Raw genomic sequence first — 14,646 nt, 5'->3', positions numbered from 1 at the left:
AGGAACTACACAAAAATGAGAAGGTTTAATTAAACAGAAATTAAAAGGTACAGTGACAAAAATAAATCCCTGCAAGCTGCATGGAAACTTTCCAAAGATACCATAATCAAGGTTCAACTTAAATGTAAATGTACCCCAAATTAAAAAAACACAGTAAGAGAACCAAAAAAGTGCCACTGTAGCTTAACAACCAAGTAAAAGAAGCTGACACAGATAAAAAGGCATTATTTAAAAAGTGGAAGTTAAATCCTAGTGAGGAAAATAGAAAGGAACATAAACTGTAAAATTGAGTGTAAAAATACAATAAGAAAAGCCAAAAAGAAGTTTGAAGGTTAAAGTTTCACATAAATGTTTACTCAGTGGCATTGCTCATAAGTTTTACCATTTTTACTTAACAGCAATTAAAATGACATTTTTAACCAGAAATGCAGAATATGACGTGTGCAGCATAGCTACTGTAGAAGATACCGTTGAAATGTTATATTGACAATATGAGCTGTAGAGTTTTCAGTCATTACAAGAGGAAGAATTAGGCTTGTAAGTTCAGCCTTTTGCATTTCCTGAGTGTAATGCTTTTATTTTCTAGGGTTTTTGGATGGAGGAGGAAGGGGATTATAAAAGGAAAAAAAGTTGAATTTCTTCAGTTCATTAACAGATCCCACGAGGTTGGTGTCTGAGTTGGTGTTTGAGTTCTGCAAACATTAAGGCTACGTCTACACTGGCACCCTTTTCTGGAAATGCTTAAAACGGAACAGTTTTCCGTTATAAGTATTTCCGGAAAAAGCGCGTCTACATTGGCAGGATGCTTTTCTGGAAAAAGTGCTTTTTCTGGAAAAGCGTCTGTGCCAATATAGACGCGCTTTTCCGGAAAAAAGCCCCGATCGTCATTTTCGCAATCGGGGCTTTTTTGCGGAAAAGACTACTGTGCTGTCTACACTGGCCCTTTTCCGGAATAGTTTTTCTGGAAAAGGACTTTTGCCCGAATGGGAGCAGCGTAGTTTTTCTGGAAAACACTGACAATTTTACAGTAGATCGTCATTGCTCTTCCGGAAAAGCAAGCGGCCAGTGTAGACAGCTGGCAAGTTATTCCGGAAAAGCGGCTGCTTTTCTGGAATAAGTGGCCCAGTGTAGACACAGCCTAAGAGCTCTAATTTGACTAAAGCTTTGTTCCTGCATAGCTTTTAAGATGGCTCCACCCCAATAAGCTTCCTAAGCTCATTAGGGTCTAAGCACCCATAAAGTTCAGGGGGATCTAGGCAACTGAAGTCAAGGACAAAAGCTTGAGGAAACTTAACTCAAAGGTAGAGCAGAGAAGAAGTGGGCTGAAGGGTGTGGATTGGCAGATTGCAAAAATGCCTTAATCCATCCCTAGAATTGTGCACATAGAAGCGTGCTTTCCGAAATGTCAGGACAATTGGCAGGGCCTTCGCTCAGTTACCAGGATATTCAGAAGTCAGCCCTCATTATGGAGTCCAATCTCCCTGCTACACTGCAGTTGCCCACCTACGGTTGTGTTTCAGTGCCAGAGCTGCTTAAAAAACAAAAATAACATTCTTTAGATGTTTGCACTTAAATGGGAAAGCTAAGGCTGTTTCCTCGCTGGCCTCATGCTCACAGCTAAACTTTTTTTGCCTTAGTTAAAAAACCACCCAGACAAATAGAATTCACTTGTGTGGTGAGACAACACCAAGAAATTCTCAGCTCCTAAAAATGCGTTTCTGAAAGGTGCTACCTGCTGTCAGCTGCTGATTTCAATGGAAACACTCACTCTGTTGCTAACACTTCAACTACAATAACGGGATATTCAGAACATGCCTTACAAATTACTATTTATTATCTTTAAGGATATGAGTTGATCAGAAGTTAATAGAACTCCCTAACTTCAGCCGTGTTGTGACTGTACCCTTACTTTCTACAGTTTTCCCATGAATGTTCTGTGACTTTTGCTTAATTTTAATGTGACAAAATTGTATCCATAATGATAAGCCACGTTCAGGTAAGTGAGGTTTAACTGTACATTTTAGCCTTTTAAATCATATTTACATCAGAAAACAAGATAATCCACTGCTAAAAATATGTTTTATTAAACTCCTGTTTCAACAGGATTTTACAAATATAATCCGTTAAACCTCTCTCAGACTACTAAAGTACAACACCTTTGTTAGCCAGTGAAAATAATACTTCAATTAGGTTACTCATTAGGAAAAAAAAACCTTATTTTTTCTTACTCTGAATTTATTGTGTAACAATGCACTTTGTGTTCTCCTCACAGTAGAAACTAGGTAAAAAACAAATAAGCCCGCCGCTCCCCCCCGCAAATCCTCCCAAAAACACCACCAAGGTATTGTGACAGGTATTAAAACACAGGGGAAAAAACCATGGGTAGGTAGACATTTTTTAATTAGGAAATTAATTTTAGCTCATTTTCATTTTCTGTCTTGATACAGTCTAATAACTTCATTTAACCACTTTTGAGGATTTAATTTTCTTTATGTCATAACCTCTAAGAATCAAGGTCCCATTTGTAAATTTTCCAACCTGTCCTGTTGGCAAAATACTAGCTGCTGATTTTTTCTTTTTGGCTTTCCTAGGTTTAAAAAACAAATTAAAAAAAATTAGGATAAAGAGAAGTCATCCAAAGCATCCAAAATATCTGCAAAACAAATGCTACACTTAAGCTGAAAAGACACCCATTTCATTGCCTGTAATTACACAGTAATAGTAGTTTTAAGTTTATTAATATAGAGTCTTAGCTACAGGCCACTGAATCTAATACATTAAATAAATACAAACTGTAAACTGACACATTCCAAACAAAACTAAAATTAGAAGTTTAGCCCTTCTGTAAAGTTAGTAATAACTTTAAATCAACCCCCCCCAAAACAATATATATAAAAAAAGGAAAATATTAGGAGTACATGATTTCATTTAGCTCATAAGTAGCCATTTTCACATACTTCTTCCCTACTTTATAGCCCTAGTTGACATGAATATACATTTTGAAAAGTTTTACAAATATATAGCCCAATCCTACGAACATTTATGCCCATGATTAACTTTTGATTTTTATTAACTAACCATATATAGGGTTAGTCCCTTATTTACGCCCTTTGGCAGGTATCCCAATCTTTTCTTTAAAATGGTTAAATTGTCCCCATATGCATCAGTGCTGGCCAGATCCCTGCTTGCTATCCACACACCAGCAGTGAGTGCGGGGTGGGATCCCCTTAGGCACGGATTCATGATGCAATCTCAGGGCTTAACCCCTTCCTGCCTATGCAGGGGATCAGGAGGTGACTGACTTATGTCCATGGCCAGCAGCAGCCTGGAGGTGTTAGTTGCCTTTTGACACTGTGTGGGCAGGAAGGGACAAGCTGCTTCCAGCTACACAGGAGTGCTGGGGGGAGTTGAAAGGGAGAAGAGATGAGTTCTGCAGAGACACAGGCCAAATCATCTCTCCCCTTCCTCTCCTCCCCTACAGCTGTAGCAGCTCCTGTCCCTACAGAAAGGCTGCTGTTGGCCACATTCTAATGTGAACTCTGGCAGAAATTGGAGGAGAGAGGCCTGTGACCCGGCATCCCCCGTGACATGTTGCCTCAGGAAAATGTGGTGCCAGGTAACAGGAGAGGTGGGTCTACCCTGGGGGAGTAGCCAGGGATTCAGGGTGGAGAGCACTGGGCAGAGAGAGGAGGGTCAATTGGTCGGGTTCCCCCCCACCCCCCATGAGAAAGGTGTAGGGGAGTGTGTGTGTCACCCCTTCCCATGTGGACAGGTATGGGATTCTGTGTTACCCCTTCTTGTGTGAACCTTAAAGACAAGAAAAAAGAATCCAAGTATACAGTATTTCTTTTAAATGGGGTCTCAGTCAGCTTGATGTTCATTTGAATGACTGGTTGCCGTTGAACTCGCTCAAATACGAGTAATTTTGCCAGGTGTCTCGTATTCAGTTTGGGGAAATACGGTCACCCTAACCATACACGGATATTTGGATAAATAAAATCAGAAAACATAAAGGCTCTTAGAGAAATACAGAAAGAATAGTTCCAGTGAACCAATTACATGGTAATTAAAAATGCAATCGCCTTCTAAGCATGTCATGTGGTTTTTTTAGTTTATCTTGCAAAACATTTCCTCAGGGAGAAAAACAATGCCATTTTGTAAGATAGGGTGAAATCTAGTGCCTTCCACCCTATAAATGCCTCACCTTACTTCCAACCACTATTTGAAAATCTTTTGACAAGTCAGGGCAGAACTAAAGCAGTATAGTTGAAAATGCCTAAATTAGCAAGTTTTAAAGGTTCGAGACAAAACACAATCACAATGAAGAGTTTATGCAATGTGTATGAAAAATACGCTCCATTTTGATATGCACAGCTTTTGGCATAAGGATGCATTTTTAATTACAGGCAGTTCACCAGAAAAGCTTAAGCAAAAACAAGTTTGCTATCAGTACTTCACTAAAATGGCTCACCTCTGTTCCTGACCCTTTTTCTTCTTTATCTTGATAGAATCAGATTTATATTCCTGACAGATTTAAAGATGAATATTTCAGTGGAAAATGAACAGATACTCTTGGCTAAACAGCAATGCGCAACATAAAGGGTCCTGCATATTGTGGGTATAGGTGGCAGAGTGTTTCGTGATAGCTTAAATCACAGGCCAAATCTTTGATGATGTGATGCTGATTTACCTCTGCAAAGGATCTGGCCAAAAGTAATTAGGCAATTGCAGTAAAAATCCACTAAAATTCTTTCTGTTTCTTTTGAAAGGTGCAAGTGATACTATCGGTTTGATTTCAACAGTTTGTTAACTTCAAGGCTGGGAAATGAAACCAAATATATCGTCCTAAATCTACATCCTCCATAGTCATGTGAACAATTTTCACTGATGGCAACAGCCCTACAAGAGTCAAGGAAATAACTCACAAGAGTAAGTGAAATAATAAATTCTAGGCTCCCTTCCTAATAAGGTAATCTATTTCCCAGTTTCACAAATGGATAAAGCAGTTTGAAAAGACCAAAGAAAAGTGTCTGAGTGGCGTCAACAGCAGCACCACTTATAGTCACTTAGTTACCAAGAAGTTCTCCCATACCTCTTGCAATTTACAAATATAATTCCTGTAAAACTTATTATAAACCTCAGTCAATCTCCCAACCCCGCCACAAAACCTTGGAGAAAAAGCAGTGAGGGAAGGGAGATGAGATACACGCTCCTTGTCCTACAGGATGGGCTCTCTATTCCTATTAGAATCCTCTACAAATCCCATACTAGATGCAAGATGTAATTGCTACTGTCCCCCTGAGAGGACGGGATGTTCTGTAGAAGATCATCAACATCACAGTATAATTTATTGGGCTGCAGCTGATTGAAACAATATTCTCCTATCAGAGCAGCAGCCTAAGTAGTAAGAGACTGGAACTGGTAACAAAACCTGGATCACTAACCCATTAAGCTACAGGGCTAGTTGCAATATGCCCTTTGATATTGTATAGGAAACATAGCACACAAACCATAGTATTATCTTCTTTCTTCATTGTTTTCTTTTCTTTAATTTTCTGTTGGTAAATCTTGTAGTTCAAATATTCTTTTTTGGGAGGCTGCAGTGAAACAGGTGAGTAAATCTATCAAAAAGATTCAAACATTCTAAAAATCTACACCTTTCTACACCGCATTCATGAAGGCCTTCAAAGGGAAACAGAATAAATAGTGTGTCCTTTTTGAGGAGTTGACACGGGAGGATTATTAAGAAAGTCTGAAAGATTTCCACACTCTCCACAATAAAAGAATCCCCTCCTCCCAAAATCAAACAAACCATAAACCAAAGTTATTTCTTGTTATTTTCTTTCCTTTTCTGGTGGTGGTTTCTTGGATGACACAGAAATGTACATGGAAAGCTCTCTTGGGCCTTAACTTAGTTTTTCTCACAGTGTTTCAATTAAGTAAAGGTCAAACACATACACAAAATTCACAAACTAATTTCTAATGGTCTCAATAAAAGTCATTTTCCCTTTCAATCATGTTTTCATTCCAGTCATCCATAGACTCTTCCACAGTAGACAAGAACAGGGGTGTGAATAAAAAAACTTTTTAGAAAGAGACCAAAAAACCCCCAACATTTTGTACCATCCTTATATGCCATAAAGAAAAACAGGGAAAATCAATTTTCCTTTGCTGCTCTCCTCCAAACATAAAGGGGCAATTTTGTACCTTGGCTCCCAGCATGATGGCACGTTCTTGTTCCAATACTCGTTGTTCTTTCTTTTCATATGCAGTGATTCCAAACCTGTGTACTTCCAGACGGGCCTAAAACATTACAGAAATGTGCAACCATTTCAGAGAAGGTATGCACTACTACAAGTCACAAAGGAAATCCATTCTAGAGAACACTGAATAAATGTTTAGTCTTATTTTATAACATGTTGATTTGCCAATCAAAATTGGTACCGTACTACTGTGGAACATCTACCATTACCTGTTTTTTTTTTCCCACCTATCACCCAATCTCTAGGTCCACATACAGAGGGGGAATTAGTAAGGACATATTATTAACCTAAAGTTAAAAAAAATGTAACTGAAGAACAACTAGAGGGAGAGGATGCATAGGATGCTCACACCCAGTGAATCAGTGACCATTTGTTACTGGCTATAGACTCTTAAACCTGCATACTCCGGGTGTCCCTAATCCAGGAAGATCCATGGAATGAAGGATGAAGCGGCTCTGTGTGCTGCTGCTCCCCCACCTGATGGAACAGCAGTGTGCACAGCCACTGCCCAAGGCTTTTCTTCTGGGCTCCCATAGCAAAGGGGGGGGAGGGGCCTTGCATGTGCCTGGGGGCAGTGGGAAGGGCAGAGCCATGCATGCCCCCAGGAGTGGGGTGGCAGGTAAGTGCCCCACACCCTGATGCCTAGACCCTACAGCGCCCTCCCTGGCCTGGCAAAATCTTTAATCTGGCCTAACCAGGGTTGCTGCATTAAAGAGGTTCAAATGCATTAGAAAGAAGGGCACATGGAACAGCTGTGGTACATCTATCTTCTAGGGTACCCTACACTATAGCTGTAACTGTCCTATGACACACCTGCTTACACAAAATATTCTGGTATTCTCTGTATGCAAAAGATAATCTTATCTAAGAACATTCTGAATTGGTTCCCACTTTCTTCCAGCCTGCCTGGGAGAGTTACAGGCAGGCATGCATGCAGACACACCCACATCCACACCCACTAAGCATTCATCGTGATTAGATAAGCCAGTGTAACTTACTTTTTCTAAGTTAAATTCTTCTCCATTCACATTTTTCTCTGGAATAGCCATCTTTATCTATAAAGAAAAGAAAATGTTTCCATTTAAATTGGACAACTAGAAGTGATGTAACATATTTAAGAGTTTTCTGAATAGCAATAAAATGCTAAAGTAGAGTCTTTCAGAAGGAATGTCTGTCTCTGTTATAAAAGACTAAAATATACACGTATAGTAAGAAAATTTTGTATTGTATCCAGAGCATGAAATCTAAAAATGCATATTTTTGTCCTCTGTGTGTGTGTTTCTATTTGCTAGTCTTTTACTACTCCGAATGTCATACAAGAAATGTAAGCCATCATATATATAGTAGCCCAGTGTCTGTGACTCTGTAACGCTGTAGCATTATGTGTTGCCTCTGGGGGGTGCTGTTGCCTCCCGCCGTGGCGCTCGGCTGAGTTCTGCGCCCCTCAGCTGGGCCACCGCGGGGGAGCAAGCGGCGTACGCAGCCTTTTGGGGTCTGTGCTCCCCAGGCAGGGGATACTGCATGGGGACCACAGACCCCAAACGGCTGCTTGCGCCGCTTGGTCCCCCGCGGCAGCCCGGCTGAGCGGCTCAGAACTCAGCTGAGCGCCATGGCGGGAGGGGAAGGGGGGTGGGGCAGTGACGTCACTGCCCCGCCTCCCTTCCCCTCCCGCCATGGCGCTCAGCTAAGTTCTGCACCGCTCAGCTGGGCCGCCACGCGTTGGAACAAGCAGCGCAAGAGGCCGTTTAGGCTCCGCAGTCCCCGTGATGCATGGGGAGTGTGGAGCCCAAACAGCCGTTTGCGCAGCTTGCCCCTGCATGGGGAGCCCGGAGCCCAAACAGCTGTGTGGGCTCCGCGGTCCCCTGAGTGAGAGGCATGAGGGGGAGAAGAGAAAGAGAGATGGAGAGAGAGGCAGGAGGCGGAGGAGAGCTGGGGGGGGGAGGAGGAGAGAGAGATGGACATGAAGGAGAGACCCGAAAATCCCATTTTTATGACGGGCTATTGGCTAGTTTTAAAAGAATGTTCTATATTCATCTTGTGTGGATATTAGTATGACATAAGTACTCACACTTCAAAAAATACATACACCACATTACAGGCAGTCCCCGAGTTACGCGGATCCGACTTATGTCGGATCCGCAGTTACGAACGGGGCCCTCCCTCTCCCTGGTCTCCAGCAGACCAGGGAGAGGAAGCAAAGCAAAGAGGGGAACGGGGAGCAAAGCAGAGCAAAGCCGCGGAGCCTGGGGTTCTTAAGTTGAATCTGTATGTAAGTCAGAACTGGCATCCAGATTCAGCCGCTGTTGAAACTGATCAGTTTCAGCAGAGGCTGAATCTGGACGCCAGTTCCGACTTACATACAGATTCAACTTAAGAACAAACCTACAGTTCCTATCTTGTACGTAACCCGGGGACTGCCTGTACACATAAAAACTGCAATGCAGACTTCCTTTAAAAGTTCAAATTTAATTTGCAGTTTGACAGAAAGAAAAAAACCCCACATCTTCACCTTCCGTACTTTTATTACGATCACCAAGAAAGATTAAGAGGATCTTCACTTTAAATCACTCATTTCACACATTAAATATGGGACACGCAGAATGGTCAAAACAAATTGTAAGTCAGCCATGGAAAAACTGTGTATCCCTCAAGAGAACAGTGGTACCAGTATCTGCCTGACAATGCTCAGTCTATAGTTGTATGCACAAACAAATATCTTAAAAGTATATATCCATCTTAAATGATAGAAACAAGAGAAAAATCTTAAAGCTGGAGCAGTGTCAACAATGGCAGGCCCAAAATGGAGCCTACCTTAAAAGGAGTATTTAAAAAAAAAATCTATCAATTCCCAGAATGAGAACACTAGAAACTACATCTTTTTTGATAAGCAACTCACACACACACAGCTTAGATCACTTCAGAGCTCTATATCTGCTCAGCTTTGTATGATTTTGTTTCTCTCAAAAGGTAAAGTTTAGGCTTGTGAAAGGAGTTTGGGTGAACAGGTCTGGAAAGTGAATGACTTGGTTTATTGAAAGAACTGGCCCAGCAGAAGCAATGCAAACTTTTCCACATTATCTGCCTCGGTGCCTCAGTTGTAACCAGAAAGGCTGTCTTGCCTGAGGTTCTACAATTGAAGACTTAACCATGCTTCAGAGAGGTGGCCGTGTTAGTCTGTTACAGCAAAAACAATGAAGAGTCCTGTGGCACCTTAAAGACTAGCAAATTTATTTGGGCATAAACTTTTGTGGGCTGGATCCCACTTTGACAGATGCATGGAGTGGAAACAAGTTAGGCAGGGAACTTAATTAAAAATCCCAAAACTTTGTGATAGTGCAGTTGCTGGAGGAAGGAAATGACATGGCAGGGTATGATGCAGCATGAATTGATAAACTGAGAAGAGGGCAACAACTACCTCTACGCAGGCTATTTTCAAGTAAGATTTATACTCTTTTTAGGAGCCAATGCCACTTGCAAACATGTGTACTGCATTCATATGAGACCCTGAAAGTTTATCTGTGCATTTCACATTGATAATAAATCTCATGGAGTTATTTCAGGGTTTGGTTTTTTTTTTTATTCTTGAGTTTGGCAATCATTGAGCAGTCTCATACCAAGCCGCAGAACCTCTCTAGGCTAATGTTCAGCAACTCTTAGGCAAGCAGATGCACTATGGCAGCATTCTGGATTGGAAAATTCAGACCATTTTACTGTTGTGTCCACTCAACTTTTACTATCTCTATGCAGAAGCATTCTTCTCCTGCCCACTTTCTCCCCAGAGGAAATCAGAACACCAGATAGGTATTCAAATAAGAACTGAATCTGAACTACAACACTGAATTCAACCCCCTTTTGTATCAAACCTGAATTTCATGTCACAGCTCCCCTCTTTATCAAGTTAACTCAACACATCAAACCCAAATCCCCGTAAACTTTGAAAAAATTTAGATACGCGACTTTACAAATCAACCATCTGATTGCTCTGTAACATACTATTTGCCAAAACCTCCCATAAGAGACAAACCACAAACACTAAGAGGGAGAAGAGTGTGGGAGGGAGACAACACCTTAAAGAGCTTCCTAAAAATAGAGGGATGAACAGCAGAACCCATCATAAAATGGACAATGGTTTGCAGCTCTAAATAGCTGTTAGTGACTAAGGTCCCAATCCTGCAATGAGCTCCACCTCAGCAGAACCCTGGACTTGCACAGAGCCCTGCTAGAGGCAATGAAGTGTGGGCACAGGGTCTACCCAAGCAAAACTTATTTTTGCATCAGGACCTTAGAGATTAAACAATAAACACTAATGTTTGAAACAGACAAGCTATCTCAGTTATAAAAACTCTGCAATTGACAGAAACTGAAGGGACCCTCTTCAAGGTGTGGGAGGTATTTTGGTTCCTTGTCTATGCTTAAGCTGCCAAGAAGTGGGCCACTTACAGCCAGTTATGATGGTGATTTTGGGATCTGAACACTCATTAAGAAATGGACTGAGACCACCAGACACATCTTAAATCTTTTAGGTATTGAGCCCAAAGCCTAAAAGCCTCCATTACCTTATCCCTAATTCCCTGAGTTGTTTCTCCAAACTTGTATATGAGCAATCACAGCATTGACTGTACAAGATTGTGATGCCAGAGAAGTGGAAGAATTCTTATGGGTGCCATTTCGATGCCAGCTCACAAGATCAGAGCAGAGCCAGCTAGTGGCTCAGTGATGACAAAATGTGTACATAGTGTCTGAGAGGCAAACTTTTGTCTGTCTCTAGGACACGAGACACATCTTTGCCGGTGCTTGTTGAAGACTATGCAAAGCTTTACTTTTGACCTGAAGCAACAAACATTTCCACTGAACAAGGCACTATACAAATAGCACGAGTGAAGCTTTTACAAGTGGGCTGGGAATACAAGCGATAGGACTCATTGTTTTATCTATCATTTGGCAGACCTGTTTTTTTTGTAGTATTGGCAGTCCTATACATTGATTATTGTTTTCATTTTCGTTGTAAACATTGTCAGGCTGTGCAAAGAGCCTGAAATGTTCCAACAGCATTATAATTTTAAATAAACCTGTTTAAACATCTCCCTTAAACTGGGATACTGGACATTAACACTACAAACACACACTTTACCACTCTGAACTGACCCATTTGAAATTCATAGTTAAACATACATTTGCAGAAATGGGGCTTTAGATGTAACCATTTTTTCCCCACATATAACTAAAACATACACTTGGTGAAGAGAGAGCGAGTGTCTGATGATTTCACAATGACAAACTACAATATAAAGTCACTGCCCAGACAGACTAATTAATAATATCTTGCACTTCTATGGTGGTATTTTCAGAGCTAAGGCATTTGAATGCCCAATTTCTTTTAAAACTAGACACTGAAGTCTTGTAGGTGGGCTATGAAAATCTTAAGCATAAGGCATCTTCCATTGAAACAACTCTTTAATAGGTTTAACTGCGGTAACTGAAATGACATATATATGAATGTCAAAGCAAATATGGATAAAAATCTTACATTTGTAAAGAATTGTGTTTATAAAGTATTAGAGGCACAAATAGCCAACCTGTGGCATTTTAAGAGCAGCCACTCTGTTGGCAATGTGCAAGAAAAAAAGGCTAGCTTACTTTATTATTATAATTTAAATAATGGACAAAACAGTCTACAAATATTGGCTTTTTTTCTGTCAAAAAACATTATGTACATCTAGTTTTATGTCAATGGAGTTTGACAGGGATGGATTTTAGTCTAGTATAGTCTGTTGTTTCAAAACTTCAGAAAGTTGTGCAATGCCAAAAGGGACCACCAGATCATCTCTGAGTCCATCATCACCCTGCACCCACACACTAAGCCCAACCACTGAAACCATGGCAGGAAATTGATTAAGTGAGATGTACCTAGATTAACCAAGTGACCCAAACCTCGTGGTGCAGAGGAAGGAAAATGCCCTCCTGGCTCTACATATGGCTCCACCTTGAGCATGTGAACAAGACCCAGACAGCCAACTAAATGAAAGAGAGAATGCTCTGTACCATCTCAGAGCCCATTTCCTTTGATTTGAATGAATGACCTTCATTACCTTTGAAACATTGTCCTGAGTGAGTTCCACTTTAGGTTTCTTTTTTTTACTCCGACCATGAAATATCACAACTTCCACCTCTGATGTCTTTCCCTGTTGCATAGTTTTGGGTGTCACAACATTAGGATTGCTGGATTCTGGGGTGAACCCTTTTGAATTAACAGAGTCATGATGCATTTCATTTTTCAGTTTTTCAAAGAAACTGGAAGCACTTTGACTTTTCCTTTTGCCTGGAACTGCTGAATCAGGACACGCAGCATTGTCTTCCATTACAGCTCTGGTGGGTTCCAACTCCAACTTGTTCTCCATGTTTTTCTTTTGGATCTTTTTCTTATCATTTTTAACAAATGGTTCTTCTCCTGTGCTTCAAAAGAAACAATATTGCAGCTTTCTTATCTCATGTATCCAGTAATCAGACCATAAAATATTTAATGTCTGTTTTCCCTGCAGAACCTTTCACACTCTTTTGTTTAGATAAATTCGTGGAGGGTTAGGTCCATAAAAGGCTATTAGCCAGGGGGTAGGAATGGTGTCCCTGGCCTCTGTTTATCAGAGGCTGGAGATGGATGGCACGAGACAAATCGCTTGATCATTGTCCTCCGGGGCACCTGGTGCTGGCCACTGTCGGCAGACAGGCTACTGGGCTAGATGGACCTTTGGCCTGACCCAGTACGGCCATTCTTATGTTCTTATAGCCCACGGGTTCTCAATCAGGGGTATGCATTGATCTTCCAAGGGGTCACAACAATTAATCTAGATATTTGCCTAATTACATAAAAACCACTAGTGACAACAGTATTAGGGATATTAAATTGTGTTTAATCAGCTAATTGAGTAGTTGATGGAATTTCCATTGCTATAAGTCTCCCAGTATAAATCCATTCTGCACTGAAGTAGTTGTTGACTGTAGGAATGGATACGTTATAAGTCCTCCCATTCCTTGTTCTTATGTTGCACAACCCCCCCCCCCCCCCTCATTTGCACAAATGGAAGTCAGCTGTGGGGGGGGAAATCCCCACTTTCAGTTGTTTCGCTAAAAGTCCAAGTTTTTTGGAATGCATCTTGGACCCACAGGGAAGATGGCCTGTACTCAATTAGTCAATAAGGGGAGAAACTGCAGAGCCACAGTGGATTTAGCTCCTGGCCCCAGGAGCTAACCCTGCTGCAGCTCTGCCTTTTAAATGTATTAAGAGCTGCCAAGCACTTAATACATTTAAAAAGCAGAGGCACAGTATCTGGGACCATGTGCAGAAGGGAATCAGCTGATACCCAGCTTGCACCCGGTTCCCCAATAGCCTCTGCCTCCCCGTCCCCACGGAGATGATGCTGGGGGGAAAACGGCTTTTAAGCCAGCTCCTCCCAGCACTGGCTCCTGCTCCCTGCCCGCATATGCATATCAGGTACAGTAGTCGCTTACATCCCTAATCAGTACTAAAATTTGATTTGTTTATATTGTTGTAGATACTAGACACTGAAATGTAAGTACAACATTTAAATTCCAGATGATTTACTTTATAATTATCTGGTAAAAATGAGAAAGGAAGCAATATTTCAGTAATGGCGTGCTGTGACCCTTTTGTTTTTGTGTGTCTCATTTCATGAATTTAAGCAAGGTGAAACTAGCGACAAATCAGATCCCTGAAAGGAGAATAGTAGTCTGGAAGATTGAGAGCCACTGGCATAGCCATTGAACACAGAGGTTTACTTGCACAAGTGACCATAAGGTGTGTATATACCACAGTTGACTGTGGGTGGCACACCTAAAAAGACAGTAAAAGACGGCTAGCCTAGTAAAAGCTAATTGCTAAGTAAATAAAAGGGAGAGTGGGGGGACAGTAACAGAGCCATTTGAAGGAATCCATGAAATGTACAACCAGAGGAGAGACTGGGCTCCTGATCTGGTACGGACGGGGACGAATCGACTGCTACCTGGACACTGCTCTGGAGAAGTCTACGGAGATTGGGGGTCTCTCGGGTGGGAGGGTTTACAGACCAACTTTCTGGGATCACTGAAACTGCAGGAGCTGCACTGCCGCTCCCACCAGGGCCCCAGTCTGTACGCGGCTCGCGCTCTCACCCACCGAGATCATACAGGGAGCTGAGCACCGCGTCCAGCTGGCAGCAGCGCGCGACTTTCTCCTTCTCCTCCTCCTCCTGCTGCTGCTGCTCCTGCTGCTGCTGCTGCTGCTGCTCGCGCCCACCCGGGCTCCGCGGCATCCCCAGGGCCACGTTCTCCCCCGACCCCACCCGCAGCACGAACGAACGCTCGCCCGGCTTTGGCCACATGCGGCCGC

At 41.9% G+C, this 14,646-nt stretch overlaps 1 protein-coding gene across 2 annotated transcripts; it reads right to left on the bottom strand.

Moving 5' to 3' along the window:
• Positions 1-6: 6 nt before the first annotated feature.
• Positions 7-14,638, bottom strand: FSAF1 (40S small subunit processome assembly factor 1). Of its 2 annotated transcripts, none has more exons than XM_014573036.4 (7): positions 14,434-14,638; positions 12,353-12,711; positions 7,262-7,318; positions 6,208-6,303; positions 5,511-5,597; positions 4,472-4,524; positions 7-2,587 (listed from the first exon to the last, which is right to left on the bottom strand). In XM_014573036.4, exons 1-7 carry the CDS (start codon positions 14,636-14,638, stop codon positions 2,458-2,460), a joined length of 987 nt encoding a protein of 328 aa, XP_014428522.3. In that variant the 3' UTR covers positions 7-2,457. The 2 variants fall into 2 exon arrangements, with proteins under 2 accessions (XP_014428522.3, XP_006122053.2); XM_006121991.5 differs by having other exon boundaries at positions 12,353-12,716; positions 14,434-14,531.
• Positions 14,639-14,646: the final 8 nt, after the last annotated feature.

Source organism: Pelodiscus sinensis, chromosome 3 (assembly GCF_052426305.1).
Source record: "Pelodiscus sinensis isolate ZL-2025 chromosome 3, ASM5242630v1, whole genome shotgun sequence".
Taxonomy (NCBI): Eukaryota; Metazoa; Chordata; order Testudines; family Trionychidae; genus Pelodiscus; species Pelodiscus sinensis.
The sequence above is the reverse complement of the archived record's forward strand: the minus strand, read 5'-3'. Positions and strand labels throughout refer to the sequence as shown.

Coding starts and splice junctions, on each gene's coding strand:
- FSAF1 (XM_014573036.4), bottom strand. CDS start 14,638: ATGTGGCCAAAGCCGGGCGAGCGTTCGTTCGTGCTGCGGGTGGGGTCG. Junction 5,598..6,207: donor CCATCATGCTGGGAGCCAAG/GTACAAAATTGC, acceptor GTTTCACTGCAG/CCTCCCAAAAAAGAATATTT. Junction 4,525..5,510: donor AGAAAGAAGATAATACTATG/GTTTGTGTGCTA, acceptor TAAATCTGTCAG/GAATATAAATCTGATTCTAT.